This window comes from Trichogramma pretiosum, unplaced genomic scaffold (genome assembly GCF_000599845.2).
Source record: "Trichogramma pretiosum strain Unisexual culture from Peru unplaced genomic scaffold, Tpre_2.0 scaffold102, whole genome shotgun sequence".
NCBI classification, from domain to species: domain Eukaryota; kingdom Metazoa; phylum Arthropoda; class Insecta; order Hymenoptera; family Trichogrammatidae; genus Trichogramma; species Trichogramma pretiosum.
Window position 1 is genome coordinate 78,159 of NW_019640799.1, and position 20,002 is coordinate 98,160.

The following is a 20,002-nucleotide window of genomic DNA, read 5'->3' on the forward strand; positions in this document are numbered from 1 at the left end:
ATTTCCTCGTATATTTATCATACATTCGGTACTAGATATTACCTAGTAGGTATAGGTACTGCAAAAAAAGCCTCTCACTCGCCTCGCTGATGCCAATGCTGCTGCTGCTGCTGCGGCCATTTCGGCTCGCTGATTCAAATGATTAGAAAGAAACTTGGGCTTTTTCGACCCAAGTGAAGCGCAATTAATTAGTTTTTCGTTTCAAAGAGGAGAGGAGCAGCAGCTCTCGGAGTATCCGATTTTTCGCCCGTAGCATTAACTGGCTCGAATTAACCACCACCCGCAACTCAGCCTTCGTGTATATATAGGTATGTATATATCGAGGATGATGCGGTTTCGAAACGCAAAACCTATATATATATACCTCGACTCTCTGACCAAAGAAATTCTCTTTTCAATACTTCGCCTCGAGCTGAAGCAGCCGAGTATATCCGACCCGAAGCGCTACCCAATAAAAGGCTCTTGTAATGACTTCGCCCATCGCTCCTTGTGTTTTATAACGATCTAAAAGTTTACATTTTCAATTTTTGCAATTTATACAGGATCTCTCTCGCTCACCTGGGCTACAAACAAAAACAGCCGATTTAAATACTTTTGAAGAATCGGAAGTAAACTTTAAAAGGCGCGCAGGCTCTTGTGTATATAGACAGCTGCGCCGCCAGTCAAGCTTCAAGTTATATTGGCAAAGTTATCTGATCAGACACTGAAAGAGAGAGCTTTAACGCGCAAAAAGTCAAGCCGCGGAGTCACGTTTTTTTTCACTGATCGAATCTACGTGTACATATAAGCGTGATGAAATTTTGAGCAGGATTACAAAGAAAATGTATATAAAATTTGCTTTTCTCCAATTATTATTAAAACATTCAACAATCTGCTTGTAACAAAAATTTTATTTTAAATCAATTATGCTTAGGCCACGGCGGAACGATCTCTGGCTCACCCTGCACCGGGCGCTCGATCTCCTTGATGTTGTGCGGATCGACCATCTCCTTGGGATGCACGTATGGGTAGTACATCTTCGCCCACTTCTTTCTCGACTTGGGATCTTCACGCTGCTTCTTGGGAATGTAGGGCGGCGTATGGTCGTCCAGTCGGCGACGGAACACGTGCTTCTTGAATTGCCACCAGTCTCGCCTTTTGTCCAAGGGCCTCGTTTTGTTGTCGATCATATAGATCCTCTGCCAGTCGTAGATTTCAGGTACCAGTCTGAAAAATGATTATCAAAATTAATTACGAGTAATGATTGAGAATGTAGATTTTTATTCGTCAATATTTGAATGTGAACTGACCTATGTCTAGGGCGATTGGATAATAAATGTTTATATCTTTCGTCTAGCCATTTCCTTCTTTCTGGGTCTTCGATATTGGCAACAAGCTTTTCTTTGACTAAGTGCGGTTTCATGTCAACTCCTTCTCTAACTTGAGGTACATTGGCATAAAATTTAATCAAATTCTTTAATACTTCATCATTGAATCCTTTGACTTTGTCATCCTCGATGCACTCAAAAAGTTTCATTGGCTCTGTTACCCAACACATATTTCTGGTTTCATTTTCTTTAATGGCATCAATGTGCATGGTGGTAGTATTTAATTGATAAACTGAGAAATTCCACTCTTGACCATTTGTGATAACTGCTTGGTTGACCAAGGGATAAGTAGGATTGTGGAAAGTAGAAAAACCTGTACAAAAATTTTTGAGAATAACTGAAATATTTAAATTATTCAAATTTAAAAATTTTTAAAATAATAATTTACCTTGATAACATGCTTGTCCGTACAGCCATGCAAAGTTTGCTAAGATTGCTTGCGATTTGATTGCCTCTTCTCTATCTTCATAAGTCTCGTGTCTCTTATGAAGGTAGCCCATGTTATGATATGACACTAATCCAAATTCATTGGGATCTCCAGGCCAGAATCCTGGAATAATTGATGCATGTTCATGAAGCTTTTTGTACCCTACAGTTCTTGGATCTAAATCTTCGACTGGAATTTCCCAACTGGTATCTTTGGTAGCTTCCATAGACATTATTTCTCTCAGAGGTAATTGATGCCTTACTTGTAAAATTGGTCTTCCCTTATATTGTAATTGTTGATTTACAGGCTCATCTGCCCATTCTTTAGAATTTTCTTTACTTTTTCTTGCTTTCTTAATTAGAGGAGGGACTTCAAAACCACCAAAGAACCAAAAAGCTTCAATGCGTGGATCAATATCTATTTGAGATTCCATTAAATGAGGATATTTCATTGATAAACTTGACATCAATATTCTATTGATTTGTTCACTAATAGCTTTGGTTCTGATATTTTCTTGCAAAGTCTTATCTTCTAATTCTTTCAAAGAAAACTGATAGTCTTGTCTGAAAAAAACAGTATGATGATTGTATTTGTTTTGGTATTAAACACCAGATTGAATTCAAACTTACTTTCTGTAATTGTACTCAAAAACCAATGTTTCTTCCACTTGATCTTTGATGTCTCGAACGGTTGCATCAATTGTTTCTGCATCCAAGATCTGATCATAATGCAATGGAAGGCCTGGTTCACTAACAATATGCGTTTGAGTCATGTACTGAGTCTTGGGCAATGCATCGTACATCACCAACTCTTCGCCCAATTGATATGCCTTCCAACCATAGTATCTAGGCATGCTTAGCTCAAAAATCTTTTCCTCCACCGTATCCAGCTTCCTGACTTTTTCGTGCCACAGCTCTCGCGTTCTTCGTGTTCTAGCCTCCCTCGTGTACTCCATGACTGGAAGTGTCAAACATCCATTCTCGTCGATTTGAGGTGGATTGTAACATTTCAGAGGTATGAAAGAGGGCTCGGACTCCGGGTCGATCAAGCGAGCCTTCTTGTAGTACCCGGTGTATTTGTAAGACGAGGGCACATTTTTGAATTGCACATCGACGCCGACGAAACGCACGCTTGGGGTCAGGCGAATCGCCAGACGTGCCTTCGCCTTGCAGCACTGCATTTTCGTACACTTTTGTCAATCAATTGCAAAGCACTTTTAACTTGCCATAACTTGAAAAGCACGAAGCAGACAAATTGACGTTAGGTTATGTGCTAGCAGAACATATAAACCGAATAAACAGGCCGCTTGCAGAAACTATATCGCGCCGCCGCGAACGCCAGAGTACACACATACACACATAATAAACTTGTGTTGTGCCATTCGTCGGCTTCGCGGAAAACTCACTTCGTTGGTAATCGTGCAAACGATCATTTTCGAATACGATCAACTGAGTTTCATTTGTTTTTAAAAATTTACTTTAAAATCATTAGTGTTTTGTTCAATTGTTGTACGTTGTAGATTCAACACAACTTTGTTGTATTTTTTTTCACACAAAGAGAAAATTTGAAATTGACCTCGCGGATTACGTTGAGGCTCGTCACGTAACATTGCTCAGCCGCTAGTGCCAACTATACATCTGGCTTGTTTTTTAACGTGTTGCATTGCTATATTATTGTTATTCGTTGAAGCTGATTGTGATAGGCGTTGCCGACTATCGTGCATATCACTCAGCAGCGTTTTTTTTTTACTTTATTTTCAATTTTTTTTAATTGGCAAAGATGGTTTGCCAAAAAATTGTTCTCATTCAATTGGTTACTCTTGTTTTGCTGTCATGCTTCATTACAAATGGTAAAATACACTCATATAATTTAGCCTTACTAAATATGTATGTAAATTCATTTGTATACAATCACTTACCCTCAAATTTTTGGTACTTTTTAATTTGTTTCATTAAATAAAACCTTCATAGTAGATTTTGTTCAAGCAAAAAGTGAAAACATTTGTATAAATCCTGCCATCTTTTTAGGCTTGGCGATAAAATGTTGGGTGTGCAGATCAGATTCAGATCCTAAATGTGCTGATCCTTTCGACAACTCCACTGTTCCAATCACTGATTGCAGCCAGGAAAAAGATTTAGAACATCTACCTGGAGTGAGACCAACAATGTGTAGAAAAGTACGACAGAAAGGTAAATATATTTTTATTCAGTATCTTTTTTATTAAATAAGTGACGGTAGTTATAACTGCATTTGATAATTCATTTTAGTATCCGGAGAATGGCGATACTTTAGAAGTTGTGCTTTCTTGGGAGAACCAGGTATCTTGGGAGATGAACGTTTTTGCTTGATGCGTACCGGTACCTATAATATTTTTATGGAGTATTGTACTTGTAACAGCAAAGATGGTTGCAATTCGGCTACAGGACTTTATCAAAATTCATATCTTCCAATAGGTTTAACGGTACTTGTTTTTTCTTGGTTTCTAAGAAACTAAATTCAAGGCACATCCTTAGCATGACTCATGAGTGAATTTTAGAATTATTGTTCAGTTTTCACCAGATAAATATTGTATTTTCATAGTTTTTTAAAGCAACAAATTAATCAAATTCAACATAAAATGTTAGAAGATGAATCTATAGATCTGAGCAGAAGACTGCCTTAATGCTGATTCCGTCCACAAACGAACTCAAAATATAGTAAGATTTAGAGTAAACATTTTTATATTTTGTACAGTGTGTAATAAACTTCAAGGCATTGTTGCCTGAAAAAATTTTTTTACAATTTTTGTACATAATACAACGCAGAATCTCAATTGTAAACAATTTAAAAAAAATTAATTTTTATATTTATAAAATCATATAAGGATTAATAAAGAAACTTTATTACATTTTATATCAAACATATTTTTTTCATATTTCATAATAAAGTACATTCAATCATTGTCATAAACGTTTCGATTACAATGTAATATTTCTCTTTTATAAAAAATTGTTATTCCTGGATTAGTAAAGTAATACAATATAAATAGTAAGATTCGAGAATTTTTCAATAGTCAATGGAATTACTATCCGCTAATGTTAAAAACATTTAATTAATTATAAAATTAATCATTATTTGTACTTGATTGAGTGATTAAAAATCAATTAAAGAGTGAATCGATACGAAAACGAACTGCTTCACTAACTCTAACGAATATTTCATAACAAAAAAAAACAAACAATTGCAACAGATTCTCATCCGACTCGAGTATTTTTCTATAAAATCTTGCAAAAAATATTCACAATTCATTGTACGTTTTTTTAGTACACTCGTTAAACGTCGCGTATTGGACGGGTGGCTCGATTACCGACTATACATATATACTTTTTATCCTTCGCGTCGAAGTAAACTTTGCCTACTACATCGTCAGAGCGTCAACGAAATATTATAATATTAAAAATTATAACTCTGTCATTTCGTGTATAATATAATAAGTAAAATTCGATACATGCGTGTTCGCGCGCTTACACATCTCGTCAATATTATAATAATAATTATGGTACAATTAGTTTAAATTTGTACATCGAACAAATTTGAAAATTGAACCGGTGGTAATAGATAAAAATTGGCATTTAAAAACGTAGCGAAGAGCGCATAAATCACTCGAAGGGCTGCCATTTGACGACCGCGTGTCCGGGTTTCGCCAGGGCTTGCTTCCATTGCTCGCCGTACGTGCCGCCGACCTCCGGCCCGATGACGAAGTGTCCGACGGTGACTTTTTTGCCTGAACGACGTAATTAAATAAAAAAAATTAACACCGTGACTGACATTGTGTGTAAAAAAAAAGGGGTACGAACCAATTTTGTTCTTCGAGACGAACTTGACGACGAAGCTGACGTCCTTGAGGGCGCCCGCGTACGGATTCTCGGCGGCGACCTGCGCCTGCTTGTCGTCGAACTTCATCGAGACGCTCGGAGCGAAACGGTCGCTCTTCCAGAAGTGCGTGACTCGGCCGGCGTCGACCACCGACATCTTGATGTACATCTGGCCCTTGAGGGCCTCGTGCTCGTGCATCGACTGGAGCGAGCAGCGCAGCCGCATCAGGGTGAGCACGAGGCGACCCGCGGACTCGCCATCCTTCTTGTCGCCGCTCTTCTCCTGCAGCAGCGAGATCTCCACTTGGCCCTTTTTGTTCTCTCGCTGTGTGCGTGTGTGGGGGAGATTGGAGAAAATAATGGGTAAGACAACAAATTTCTGAGCATAAAGTCAATAGAGGGAACAGATACAACTTAAACTCGTATAATTATTACTATTCCTAAGCTGGTACCGATACATTTGAAAATGGTATTCATATATACCCTCTGAATAATTTTTTGCCACTTGCGACTTTACAATACGCCATCTGTTGACGCAATTAAAAAGCTCACAATCAAAGGTGACACTGTTGATTACGATCAATCTTACAGCAACACAAAACAAATTCTTGGGTAAATATAAGTCAATTTTAAAATCAACGAGCAGCTATGTATTTAGAGTAAACACAATGAAAAACGCTATGTAAAACAAACTATTTGCAAAACACCGTGAAGAAAAACACACCTCATCGAAAGTATCATGGTATTTCCAATTTCCTTCATGGCGTTTCGATGCGATATTTTTTTTATTTTTCATAATCACCGGCAAAATAATGAAAGTTCAACGAAATTCCATGAAAAAAAAATTCATGTCGCATAAAACAAACTTTATATATCAAGAAGTTTCACTTCAAAAAATGATTATTTGCATAAAAGAAAAGAAGAGAAAAAAAGGTACGCGTAGCTTTGCAACGAAACGCGGAGAAATATTCGTTCTCGAGATACACAAGGCATGCCCGACTATAAACGTGTTTCGCGTGCCATATACGTATACGCATAGAAGGAACAACACACAAAAGCAAAACCGTTTGCTCTGTAAAGTAATGCCCATAAGCGTGTCTCTGTGCTGCTGCTTTCAGCAGCAGCAGCAGCAGCTCACAATGTTTTAAACGTCCGCATTTGCATGTTAGTATGTAATATATAATATATTTGCACGTCGAATGCCTCGACGTCCTATATCGCTTTGTGGTTTGAGCTGCTGCTGCTGCCGCTGCTCCTCGAGATGCACACACATACACACCCACACACGTACATATATTTACTCCCGGGTAAAGCTCGCAGCAAAGCAAAGAGTGTGCAGCTAGACGAGGTAAACTTTCGAGCTGCTGCTGCTCCGAAATCTTATTACATTACCGTAGAGTACAATACGAAAGTACGCGCGCGCGTACACGGATTTACGGGAGAATGAAAGAGTTGCTGCTGCTCGCTTCAGCAATTCAATTCGACGTTACTTTTGGCGCGTCTCGAGCTTTTTTCCTGCTGCAGCTGCAACTGCATTTTTTCCGTATTTTCTATACGACTGACGCAAATGCGGCGCGCTTCTATCTCGAGGCGCAGGTATGTAAAATACGGATTCGAGCAAGAGTGCATTTGGCAATGATATAATAACTACGTGTACGATGTGTCGTGCGAGTGCGTAAATTGGCGCATATATATACACGCGTGGCGTTGACGTATTGTACTCGACGTCGTACGTATACGAGCCATACTGTGCAGCGCGTCATTTTTTTTTTTTTTTTTTTTTAATCAATTGGCTCAATTGGATATTTTAAGTGCTTGTGCTTGCGTATACGTGTGTCATCGTCCGATCGCGTGCGAGAGCTTTCCTTGACTTTAGAGCGTTGACCCGCGGGGGGATCGACGCGCACGACTTTTGTTGACCCGCAGGCACTGGAGCAACAACGAGGAGAATAGCGAGATTGATAAAGGAACTGACACACACAGGCACGTCATAATGTAATTAATAAGTTCAATTGGATCAAATCAGAGAGAGGGACACACAGTGTCTGGCTGCTGCACTCGAGACAATCGGTCAATCAAACGGATCTCTCGCTGCATATAGCAGCTGCGGTCACTATCATGATTATCTATACTAACCCGTTCCTCGGCGCCGGAAATCCCACTGGATATCGGCTTCAGCGTCCTCCACATGTCCCCGGTCGACACGTCCGACGGATGCTTGGCCTTGGCCGGTTTGCTCGTGAAGTTGCGCGGATCCAGGGGTACCGAGGTGGCGCCGATCGTGCGCCTCTGAGCGAAGGCCTTGCGCTGCTCCTGATAGCGCGTCAATCCCGTCGATCCGGACTTCGTAGACGAGGAGGTGTTGTCCTCGCCGCTGCTTATCTTGTCGGAGCTCTTGTTGCCGAATATCTGGCTGAGGAGCTTGGTGCCTCGGCTGTTGAGCGACTGATGCTGGTTCAGCTCCTTCTGCTCCTGGATCTGGGCCGAGCTGCTGCCGCCGATCTCCTTCTTGCCGCCCTTGACGGGGAACAGGCTCTTGGACTCTTTCGCTGAAATAATACGAAAAATATTATTACTTTTTTTTTTTTTAATTTACCCAGAAAGTTGGCTGTATCTATGAGTTTGCTCTCTCAACGAGCGCATAATATTTGGATTATTTACTCGGCGCATATATGCGGCTTAACTTAAACTGGCAAACTTTGTATACATATGCGCATGTCATATACTGCATACACACGAGCGAGCGAGTGAGCGAGCGACGTCGAGGTTCTTTGATGTTTGCTATACGCGCATAGAGCTTTTATTCGTCCAATTATTAGGAGAGTCGCTCGCATCCGAATAACGAGAGAACGTATCATTCGTGGATCGCGCCGCAGCCGAGTCTTTTTTCCAAGAAGTAGTAATAGTAGTAGTCTTTTGAAAGAAAAAAAAAAGAGGCGATCGAAAGAGCACAAGTGGTGCTGCTGCTGCATGCGCAAATATTACAAAGATGATGTGCAGCTGCTTCTGCAAGCACCAACGTGTGTGCATACACACGCAAGATCGAGTTGAAAGGCCGTCGTTGTTGTTCTTCTCGTTGACGTGCTTTGGTTGCACTACTTCCAGCGCGAGAGTCTCGCGGACTTTGAAGTACGTATCTAGAGATGTGTATGCGCGAGAAATTCACAACGGCGTATGAATATAATGACTTTACAAACGATCGTAGCAGTGGCAGAGCTTCGGAGCTAGAGAGAGAGAGAGAGAGAGAGAGAGAGAGAGAGAGATCTTTTCCTTTGATCAATTTCGTCAAACAGTCGCGCTCGGCGCTTATACAGGCGCATGTTTAACGACGTTTGCTGCTGCTGCCTTTTGCGGTCGTTAAAATATGCCGAGGGTATATTATACATACAGTATATCGATACGCGTTTTTGTTTGCGTAAAAGATATGTGGTACCCAGCCCCCAAACATGTGTATACCTTAATTAAAAAGTCAAAATAGAGACTTGAAAATCAAAGGAAGCAACGCACCTTTGTTATCCTTGTCGTTCTCCTTCTTCTCGGTGGCTATCAGCGGCTTGTCCTCCAACACCGCGTATAACGTCGCCACGATGATCTTCGAGGCACCGATCTCCTCCTCGACGACCTTCGTCTTGCCGAACTTCTTGGCCTTGGTCTCTTTGCGCAGCGGGAAGCAGAACTCCTCGTTCCACTGAGGCCACGACTCGTTGCGCGCCGTCGTTTCGAACTTTTCCTTGCCCGGAAGAAGTTTCACCTGTGCGCGCATTATCGTATATTTTAACGCGTGACAAATGCACGAGTTCGAAGGGAAGAGAAAGAGAAAATTATATAGAGAAGAGAGAGAGAGAGTTTGAGGGACGATCGCGACGAGGGTAAACTTGCGCTATTTATACTAGAGCTGCTCGGATGAATTCGTTATGACCACTTATACATTTAATAATAAAACGCGGGTACGTGCTATGGAGAGAGAGAGAGAGAGAGAGTCAAGAATTTTCTTTATCGTGTGATGAACGCTACGATACCTTTAACACGTTTTCGCTTTGACTTATACAGTTATTTTGATTTTGCCACTTGTAGATCGACGGATAAAGATACTCGCCATCTAGCGGTAGAAGTTCAAAGTGCTATTATTACGGTAAAGTCAGAGTGGTTGAAAACTCGTCTAAATTTTTTGAAACAATCAAGATGGTTGGGCGGATAAATCGAATGTGTTGAAAAGCGTACGTTTCATAAACACACAATAGTATCATTAATTAGCCAAGAAAACTAACAAACAATTTTGAAGCAAGCCGCGTATAAAGGATCACATTACTGTCCAAACTACTTGCGTTCAAACTCAATTAACCATTACACTCCAAATCGAGATGCATTAGATATTGCATGATTCGCTATTGCAAATGAAAAAGGATAATTCGTAACAATTCTAAGAGACTTTTCCTTAAAAGCTTATGGTAGTTGATAACAAACTTTTTGGAATCATTCTGGCAGCTTTGATAGGAAGCTTCCATAATAAGTGAGCAGAAAAATTTGGTACCCTTTACCGCACATCGAACTCAAAATAAACTCGCGCAAGCGCCTCTTTTGTATCGTAATGAAACATATTCGTGTACGCGAATACATGAATCGACCGACGCCTTTACCCACCTTGACTATGTAACTGTTGACTCGCGTCAGGCCGAAGTTCTGAGGCAGGTGTCGGGCGCCCAGCACCGTCACCCTGAGATTCTTCTCGTCGGCCGAGTGCACGATCCTGAGTCCGACCTCGGGCTCCAGAGGACCGCCCGTGGCTCGTTCGATCGGCTGCGACACCGTCTTCAGGCTCGTGTCGATGAAGTTCTTCAGCTTTGCCATCGCCATGATGACGACAACGATAATCGACGAGGTAGACTGTGCACGTGAAAAATAGGATTTATCGCGACCGCTCGACTGCAGCAGCTTTATCTGGCCCACAACAGCTGCAGACGATAATACTCATCGGGATCCTGGCGCGTCAATTTTTCCGGAGGGGGAGGCGACCTGCAAAGGCAAAAATGCGCATTTATACATAAAGGCGTCGTGTAATCCGTGCTGTAGATTTATCATATACACGAGCGGGGGAGTGAGAATTGCAGCAGCTGCACGACACGCGAGCTTTATACACGCACAACACATTGCTCCGAAGCGATTACGTCGCGTATGCGAAATTTCGTTTTTCGAAAATTTTTGTATGCAGCAGCGAAAGGGAGAGAGATTTATCATCGATGCGACGCGACACCAGCTCGCGAGCTTTTTATCGTGCGGCCGCTGCCGTTGTTGTTGTTGCTGTATTTGTTTTGTTCTCTCGATCGACGCGCGAGCACCAGCAGCAAAGGGTGTCAACGACGTGGCGGCGGCGGCCAGCGTCATTTACTTCGTGTGTATGCGTGTGAGCGCGCTATCGCGCGTATCCCAGTGCACGCGTGTTTTATGTGCAGCAGCACGCCCGCGTGTCAGAGCTGTCCATGTATAATTTAACGAAAAGAGAGAGAGACAGAGAGAGAGAGAGAGCCACACACAAACATTTGTTCGCACTCTCGTGCCCGAGCTTTTGCGCGCCCCGGAGCTTTTTTATGTATACATATATATGTATATACGCACAGAGTAGTTGTACGAGAGAGACAGAGAGAGTCGCTTATTCGGCCCACAGCAGCAGCAGCAGCAGAGCTTTCATTTTTTCCCCGCTATTGACGGGCTCGCACGCGTTAGAAGAACAAAGCTCTCTCTCCCGCGCGCGCGTGCTATTACAGCAACGAAAGGTTATTTCGTTCGTCAATGTTCGTTTTGACGTTTGAAAAAGCTATAAAAAAAAAAACACAAAAATTATACGTTTAATGGAATCGCAGTATACACGCTGTTTACATTATCGAGTGCGCGCGTGTAAAATTGAAAGTAACCCGGCGGATGAGCGATGATTTACTTATACACCCATGCAGGTATACACTATACACATACAGGAAAACTAATGGATGCAAACACAGAGCTATTCGAATTGTAATTTTTAGGTGTGTGTGTCAGAGACGAGCTTTCAACTTGCAGTAGTAGTAGGATGTAAACAATGCGTGTAAGCTAACTGAGAATTTATACGCTTGGACTGCTCGTAATCGGATAAACGCTTGTTATAAAAGAGATAAGAAAAAGATATGTATAGAAAAACTGCCAGTCAGAGATCGTTAGAGAGATCATCGCGAGTGAAGCTCTCGGCTGGATCATACATAAATGATACGCCGTTCGGACTACGTATAGCGCATCGAGCTCTCCTGTTTACTCGGGTGGATAATGCGTAAAAAATATCGGCTGAAATTCGCTATTCATTCGAAACTCGAACCAAAATTGACAAGCTTATGCAGCACGAGCTTCGAAAGTAAAATACGTTCGATCGAGCAAACGTCATAGTCACGACGATCCCGCTTAATTTGCTATTTAGCGTATACGTATCGATGCAGTCGAAGAAAGTCGAGACGCGCGTGTTTGTATACCACCGCCACCGGTTATAAGTCGACTCGAGGGCAAATATTCAAAAGTTTTTTGCGCGAAAGATAACCAAACGAGAGCTTTGGCTCGTTCATACCATCCTGCACCGCGCGTGGAAATTCATTAGCGCGCGCGCGCACAGTTTAATTGAAAAAAACAAAAAGCGGCAATGTAGCTCGGAGCGAAACTGAGCTAGGCGTGTGCATGCAAAAGCTTACAACATAGCCTTTAACCGTTGCGTTGCGCTTCATTTCTATATAATACTTATGCAGACTGGCACGTACTACTACTATGCGCGTCGTGGCGGCGGCAGCGGCGCTAATTGAATAATTTAGCGCTCGCGGACGTATTAGGCGCTAGTCTCGAGGTATATAAGTATAAAGAAGTGTGCGCTTTGCGAATAGCATGCTAAAAGCTCGAGGCGCGGGTAGAGTACAAAGGCGGCGGCCGACGACTCTCGACTTTATATATATACTTATTACAACGCTGTACTCGCGGCACGACTCAAGTCCGCGTCGATCAATAGTTATAATCCGCGAATTTACCCCGCCAAATATCGACTATTTTGATTCGGCGATTACATTATGTCATCGTGTTTATACGCGCGCGCGCGACCATCAATTTCAACGGCGTATTATAATTAATTTTCTCTCTCTCTCTCGGCCATACGATCGATAATAACATAATACCTGCGTGTGGTTGATATTATAATGGCCTGCGCTGCTGCAGCACGATGATCGCGAGGCGACGATAACGCGAGGAGCGTTTGTGCGCAAACGGGTGTCAATCGCGTACGACGCCCGGAAAATCCGCGATTAATTTCATATAGCATCTTGGAGGATTCGATTACAATTGCTTCTATAGTATATTAATTACTTTTCGCGAAGATCGACATTTCGATCTCCCTCTCGAGCTTATAGTGTTTTCGAAGATAGATCGATCTATCTATCTATCTCTAGCCGCCGTTGAGGCTGACTCACACCGAGCGATGAGCTAAGGATTATTACACCGCCGCTGCAGCAAGTGTGCAATAGCACGATTGTCATATTGGCAAGAATAGTACATAATGAAATTCAACGCGTCTATCCCCGCAGGCGCGCACGACTTTCTAAATAGCATTAATTTACGATGCGGCGCGGCGCAGCGCGATGAGCGTCATTTTTCACTCTGCTCGCCGGCTATATATAATAATGATAAAAATATCGATTGCGCATAATACATCACGGCGTCATTACAAAAGGGCGGTACGTATGGCTGACGAATCGCTGCATGTGTGTAAGCTGTCTCATGACTCAAGTCAACAAATACCATGGCGGAGGGAAAATTAATCGCGAGAGCTTCCGATCGAATCTAATAATAATAATAACAATCATTTTTTAATACACCATATTCTACACGCGGCATTAAGCACGGAAACGTCTTTTTAATGCCGCAGAGAGATGCGTATCGCGCGGCTCTTCTCGACACCCGCAGTGGAATGCAATTTTCTCAGCCCGAGCTCTCGCTCGCGTCGTCCTCGACAACGTTATAAGACGCATTGTTCGCGGGCTCATTCCGATGATCCGCTAATAACGAGCTCGCTGCGGTGGCGCGTACTTACACAGTCGCTTTAGAACTATATATACAAGATAAGTATGTATATAATACACGACGAATAGCGGGGTCCCCCCGCGCGTAGAGGAGGATGAGCAACGCGTCGACCCTCTTTTACATCTTAGCTCATAGTAGTATATAGTTGTAGTCATAGTAGTGCCTGCAGCAGCTGCACTGCATTATAGCTCTCGACGCCGTCGTTCCCGTTATAGCCATGTATAGATATATAGGTAACTTGCGTATACATGTGTACGTATATACGCGTCGATAAAAAGAAAACGTTAATATGTGGTACGCAGCGTCGCGATTCTGGCACACGACTATATACGACTGCGTTTCATTTATTCAACGGTATAGCAGCGGCATACGCGGAAAAAAGGCTTTGCCCGCCGGTTTTGTCGCAGCGACTTTGTCATTACGTACCCGAAACGCTATCGATTTTTTTGTGCAAATTATATCTTCTCGATCGAATGCTGCGCAGCAGTAATTATCCTCGCAGCCGCGTCCTCGAAAATGAATAAATTAATTTCGATGCATGTACACTTCGAATCGCGAGATATTGTGTACGTACGTTTTCGGAAGCTCTCGGAGAAAATTTAGTCGCGTGTTTGTATACAACTATGCTTCGCCGTCGCTCAACGACGACAATTATCTGTGTGTGCGACATTGCAGGACTTTAATTTTCGCTCACGATGCTGCCGCGCGTTATTTCATTAAATTCAACTTTGAGCGTGAAATTATACACATCGTCCAAAATTACTCACTCGTGCAGAGAGGAGCAGCGAGTGCTTGGCCTTTTTCGTGCGTTCTACGCATCAATAGTGCAATCGCATTTCGAGCGAAACTCGTTGTCTTTATCATTATAATTATATAAAGCTTGTAAAATTCGACGAAATAAGACGCGGGGTTTTCTCAAACATTTTTCACAGCATGGGCACAAAAATTACGCGTCGTCGCGCCAACCTGTCTATGTTAACAAGTGTAGCACAAGAAAATTTAGTTATACGCGTATATGAAAGATTGGCTTTGTTTGCTCTCGGCGGCGGCGGCGCCCATGGGGCGCAAAATTACTCCCTCGCTCCTCTAATTAGCTTGACTTACTCATTAAACGTGAAGTTCATTAGACGCTCGCGCGCGCCCGTTTATAAGCATCAACATAAGGAACGGATTCCATTATTACGCTTAAGCACGCGCGGCAGCGGCACATCGGCTATGTGTATAGTTATTTTAATATTTTCGAATTGCGCGGCGCAGAATGTTTATACGTCTGAAATTTTTTCAACTTAGCCAAGCGAAAGAAAACAGCGCGTCGATTGTCTCTCTTTTTTTTAATTTTAATAATTTTAATTTTGCGATTGTTGTCGGCGATTAAAAAAAAAATTTCACGAGCCAGCCGGTTATTTTCCAAACGAGCTCGTGCGGCATGCAGGTATCGTTATTACGCAATTGTTTATTTATCGTCGTCTGCGCACGAGTAGCAGTTTTATATACGTCCGATATAATTTTTCGTCGTCGTCGACGGCGATCACGTGCGTTCACGTACGTGCATGTTTATCGCATGGCAAGGGCACACAACGCACCGAAATTGATTCGAGCGGGATGTGCGATATAAATTATCGATGGTCGTCGCGGGCGCGCGCGAAGCGAAAATCGAAAGTGCACACGACGAATATTATAATACATCTGGTACAAGAGTCATCCTTGAAACTCGCCGCGCATATATATATAATACGAGCAAGCGGTGCAGTCATCCGCATTACGAAAGGTTTTTATTGTGTGTGCTGCAGCGGTGCAAAAAAAAAACGAGCAGCAGCCGCACACAATCGGAGTCTCGAGACAGACTCGAGGTTCGTATTATATACATGACGATATACACACGTAATACACATTAAAACACATTAAACACGAGAGAGCTATTACGGTCGTGATCGTATTGTAAGTGTAATTATGTCACGCTCCGCGGATGGAGCGTCGCTCGCTCGAGCGGAAAATCAAAACATACAGCGGCGCGAGATCGCGTGTGCGCATTACACACACGGCCATCTGCAACTGCAACCGCTGATCGGTAACAACAAAAAAAAAAAGAAACAAATTCGAGGAAAACAAGGTCGACCGCGACGCGCACTCACCTCGACACACCTGCAGTATATAAAGAGATGCAGAGAGACGTCACGAAGACGATGACACGAACTCGTCGTTATATTATGTTGTTAATAACAACTGGCCCACACGCGTCGGTGAAAAATCGCACTCTATACGACGCACACATGAAACAGCACCACAACACACGCGCACAGAGCAACAGGTATGCAGCGAGATATTTTATGTATACTCGAGACTGGGCCGAGTCCAGCGCATACCATGCACACGCGCCTATACCGGAGAGCAGCAGCTATCTATATAGACTGTGGCCGCGAGCCGCTCGGCAGCGAGATTTTATAAGAGAGCCACACACGCCGCGTGTATAGCAGCATATATAGAGGTGCAGAGAGGCCTGGCGTCCCTCTTCTCCGCTACACATACAATACTTGGCTATAAGTATAGCCTGCCTACAAGCTCTCGTGTATGTACTACCTACTTGTCTGCAGCAGCGGTAGCGGTGCAGCTCGCCGCGACCGCAGTCCATGTGTTTTCGCTTTGTCTCTTTTTTTTCTTTGGCGCGAGCGCGAGCACGAGCACTTTAATAATCGCTAGTATAGCTCTGGCCTCGGTGTATGCACAGGCTGTGTGCTATACTCACGCATCGACCGCCCGAAGATATTACGTCGAATATCATAAGCCTTAATATAACGTAATATAACAACAACGCGGCATAGCTAATCGTACGTTAAGGCACTCGTGCGTTCGATCCCACGACGAATCGATCCCCATACATTGCACACAGAGAGCCTCGTTATTGTCGTTCATTATCGGCGCGCACCGATCATCGCGCGCGCGGCCATTAATTCTTAATGAGCCCGTCGTCGTCGAATTTTCACGCGCGGCTGTCTCATCGCGACGACGTGTTGTATTAAGTATTTATATTTTTTATATTATAGATAGATAGATACGCAAGAGCTCCGCGCGGTGCACAGTAAGCAGTTTGCGAAGCGCGCATTTTTCGAGCCTTATGTCACGCCGAGCCGACGACGACGACGACTTTGTTTACGTTTTATAGAAATGCACCGCGCGTGGCGTTGAAAAAAGCGCGGGAACCTTTCGCGCGCATCATCGCACGCGATATTTCATTGATCGTGAATCGTATAGCACTATATGAAAGGTCGCACTTGGAGACACCCTTGAAAACTTTTCATTCGCTCGAGTTTCGCCCGCTGCGCTCCGAGGCATAGAGATAAGCGAGCGACGATAATTTCCGATATAATATACAAAACTTGCAGTTATGTTCGCGCGTTTACTCGTGCACGCAGTGCAGTCAAAGAACGGCACACAAAGTGCGTGAGACACATCGTACTTATAGACTCTTATCTCGAGCGATCGCAATGTGTGTACCGTCATTTTTTTGGGAGTCGACGAGAGAAGAAAAAAATTATCTTATATTATACCTGACGGCTATTTACGCGTGACTCATATTATGCGGATTGTATCAGTTTTTTTCAGCTACTGACTCAACGAATTGACCAACTAATATTTTTGAGATACTGGTTTTTCACCTAATACTACAGTTTTTTTATCATCTTGTACCTACGCTACTAAACACTTATACGAGACGCCAAGAAATCGATGAAGCACGATACGACAAAAAAAAAAGAACTTATCAGCTTATCGCTCGGCCTGTCACTTTCTTCGTAACTCTCGTGTTTCGCGAGTTAATTAGCGGTTTAAGTTCTCGTCTAATTTGTTGAAAAATCAGCTGTCATCGTGAGGCATCGAAAATTTGTTGTATTTAAGTAATTTTCTGTCATAGTGAAAATAAAATACGGAGCGCAGTATATAGTTGTAATGAGTCAATCGCGGCTAACTATAACGGATGTTGTGCGCTCACTATTGCTTATGTATTTACAGGAACTCCAGTTTTTGGCAGCTCACCTGACACATACACACATAAACTCACGTACACGCATCAATGTAACACATCTACCGGCGCTATGGAAATGTATTGTATCATGTAACACACACACACTTGCGAACGAGCGGATCTCTGACGGCAAAAGTCGCAGAAGAACAGTGCGACTAAGGCGCGCACGCAACATCTATAAATATAGGCCTATAGGTATACATGAACCGTCGGCGCGAGAGAGAGAGAGATAGCAGAGTCTCGAGGCTTGGCAGCGTCGCGCACACACATAGACAACGGACTAACATCCGAATTCAGAATTCCAGAAGTGCTTGAAATAGGTAGTAGTTAGTAGGCTGTCGCGTTTGAAGTATCGAGTTTCAACTCTTCGAAGGAGACACTCGCGCGACGATGCCTTTTAACGAGATGTCACCGGTTTCGCGCACAATTTAAACGTAACATACGAGCCGGCGGGACATGATGCACTTCGAAAACGATAATATTACATACAAAAAAAATTCACGCTCTTTTGGTAATCCACTCACCGATTCGTCGACCGTCGTCGCGTTGCTCCGAATTGTGTACAAAAGAAAAGAGCAGAAGCGCAGCGACACTCGGTGCTACACTACATATAGGTAAACAAGCGACTGCACGACAACTGCTTGGCTGCCGAGTCTTACATTTACACTTGTACTTACACTGCGAATATTAGCACACGCGCTTTCGCCGCAGCAGCTAAGCAGCCTACGCGTGATTTTCGATACACGCAGGTAAGTATCGAAGTATGTGTGTTGCTTCTGCTGCTGCTGCTGCTGCTGCTGTGACTACATGTGTGTGCGAGTATTCAAGTCGGAGTTCAGAGTCCCGGTCCGGCATGGACTGTATATATATATACCAATGATACACGCGTAATACGTGCGTTTTAGGATTGCACACTTCACACATACACGAGTAAAACTGCGTGACACTATACGGCAATAATGTGTCAAGCCCGCTGGAAAAGAAGAGACTATTATAGGTACGATTTTATAGCCTCGAGCCTCGTGACTCTCTCGCGGCGGTGAGTCGCGTGTCTGTGTGTGCATCGCGTATAGCGTCCGTTCCAGGCGCGGTATTGTAACTTGTAACAGAACGTACAGCAGTTTTGGAGCGGCGCGACGAGAGCAACTGCCAACTGCCCCGCGAAGGTGACTGCAGCATTCGATGCACTGACTGAAATTTGGACTAATTTGACGCATGTCAATGAACATTGGTAATTGCCTGTAGCTAATTTTGTGATACGGAGGATAAAAATTGGAAATTTTTCGTAAATATTTTATGCGGGACGCTGCTCTTATCTAACTCTTCTTTGTTTTTCGAACACCGAACACCTGTAAAAATATCCATGACGGTACGAGAAAATCACATTTAACTTAATAAATGGTATAATTTTTGGTGAATTTTGAGTATTATTGAAAAAAAATCAAGATGTTCATAGTAATTTCATAGGCTAATACTCAAAAAACTTCCGATGAAAAGTTAGGAGCAAAGTATTAAAAAATTAACATCAACTTAACTAGTTCAACATTTTATTAGCTTTACTTACAATAAATGGTGTGCTTCATTTTCTCCAAAATTATTTTACATAAAATAATATAAAATTGTTGGAAATCATAATATTATTATAATTGAGAACGATTAGTCTTCCGAACTTGTATATTAAATGTTTACGTTCGTTGCTCTGTAATGCGGGAGTCGCACACCAAATCGATGTGTTTTTTAAGATTACTCTTGGTTGAGATATTTTTCCGCGTGTATCGCATGTCTAAGTCATACCATGATGCACTGTATAGATGTGGGTTTAGAGAGCCAACTTACGTGAATATGATTTTCTGCATATAGCGCAGGTATTTTTGGTACCATTATGTTCTGTATCCACATGTTGTTTCAGAATACTCTTTTTTGAAGATTTCTTTCCACAAATTTCACATACCTATTTGACACCATTGTGCACTATATCGATGTGATTTTTAAGAGAAGACTTATATGAAAATGATTTGCCACATTTATCACATGTAAGTTTTACACCATTGTGCGCCGCAATGATGTGGTTTTTGAGATTACCCTTTCGTGAAAATGATTTTCCGCATATATCACATGTATCTATGGTACCATTGTGCGCCGCAATGGTGTGGGTTTTGAGACTACCTCTATGTGAGAATTTTTTTTCGCAAAAATTGCATGCATGTTTGAGACCATTGTGCGCCGCATCGATGTGGGTTTTCATCAGATAAGCTTTCGA

The 20,002-nt window shown here is 42.7% G+C and overlaps 3 protein-coding genes across 6 annotated transcripts; 1 reads left to right on the forward strand and 2 right to left on the reverse strand.

The window, feature by feature from the left end:
- Positions 1-833: 833 nt before the first annotated feature.
- Positions 834-3,084, reverse strand: LOC106653448 (28S ribosomal protein S30, mitochondrial). The gene is made up of 4 exons (XM_014372889.2): positions 2,424-3,084; positions 1,756-2,357; positions 1,290-1,680; positions 834-1,206 (listed from the first exon to the last, which is right to left on the reverse strand). The coding sequence occupies exons 1-4, from the start codon at positions 2,972-2,974 to the stop codon at positions 900-902; spliced, it is 1,851 nt and encodes a 616-aa protein (XP_014228375.1). The 5' UTR covers positions 2,975-3,084; the 3' UTR covers positions 834-899.
- A 140-nt stretch (positions 3,085-3,224) lies between these two features.
- Positions 3,225-4,603, forward strand: LOC106653458. Its single transcript, XM_014372905.2, has 3 exons — positions 3,225-3,643; positions 3,822-3,983; positions 4,062-4,603. Exons 1-3 carry the CDS (start codon positions 3,574-3,576, stop codon positions 4,286-4,288), a joined length of 459 nt encoding a protein of 152 aa, XP_014228391.1. The 5' UTR covers positions 3,225-3,573; the 3' UTR covers positions 4,289-4,603.
- A 50-nt stretch (positions 4,604-4,653) lies between these two features.
- Positions 4,654-18,748, reverse strand: LOC106653403. 4 transcript variants are annotated; one of them, XM_023458563.1, is made up of 6 exons: positions 18,420-18,748; positions 10,290-10,661; positions 9,156-9,399; positions 7,785-8,197; positions 5,631-5,973; positions 4,654-5,557 (listed from the first exon to the last, which is right to left on the reverse strand). In XM_023458563.1, the coding sequence occupies exons 2-6, from the start codon at positions 10,500-10,502 to the stop codon at positions 5,433-5,435; spliced, it is 1,338 nt and encodes a 445-aa protein (XP_023314331.1). In that variant the 5' UTR covers positions 10,503-10,661; positions 18,420-18,748; the 3' UTR covers positions 4,654-5,432. The 4 variants fall into 4 exon arrangements, with proteins under 4 accessions (XP_023314331.1, XP_014228302.1, XP_014228303.1 ...); XM_014372816.2 differs by lacking the exon at positions 18,420-18,748 and adding an exon at positions 18,267-18,409; XM_014372817.2 differs by lacking the exon at positions 18,420-18,748 and adding an exon at positions 15,867-16,166.
- Positions 18,749-20,002: the final 1,254 nt, after the last annotated feature.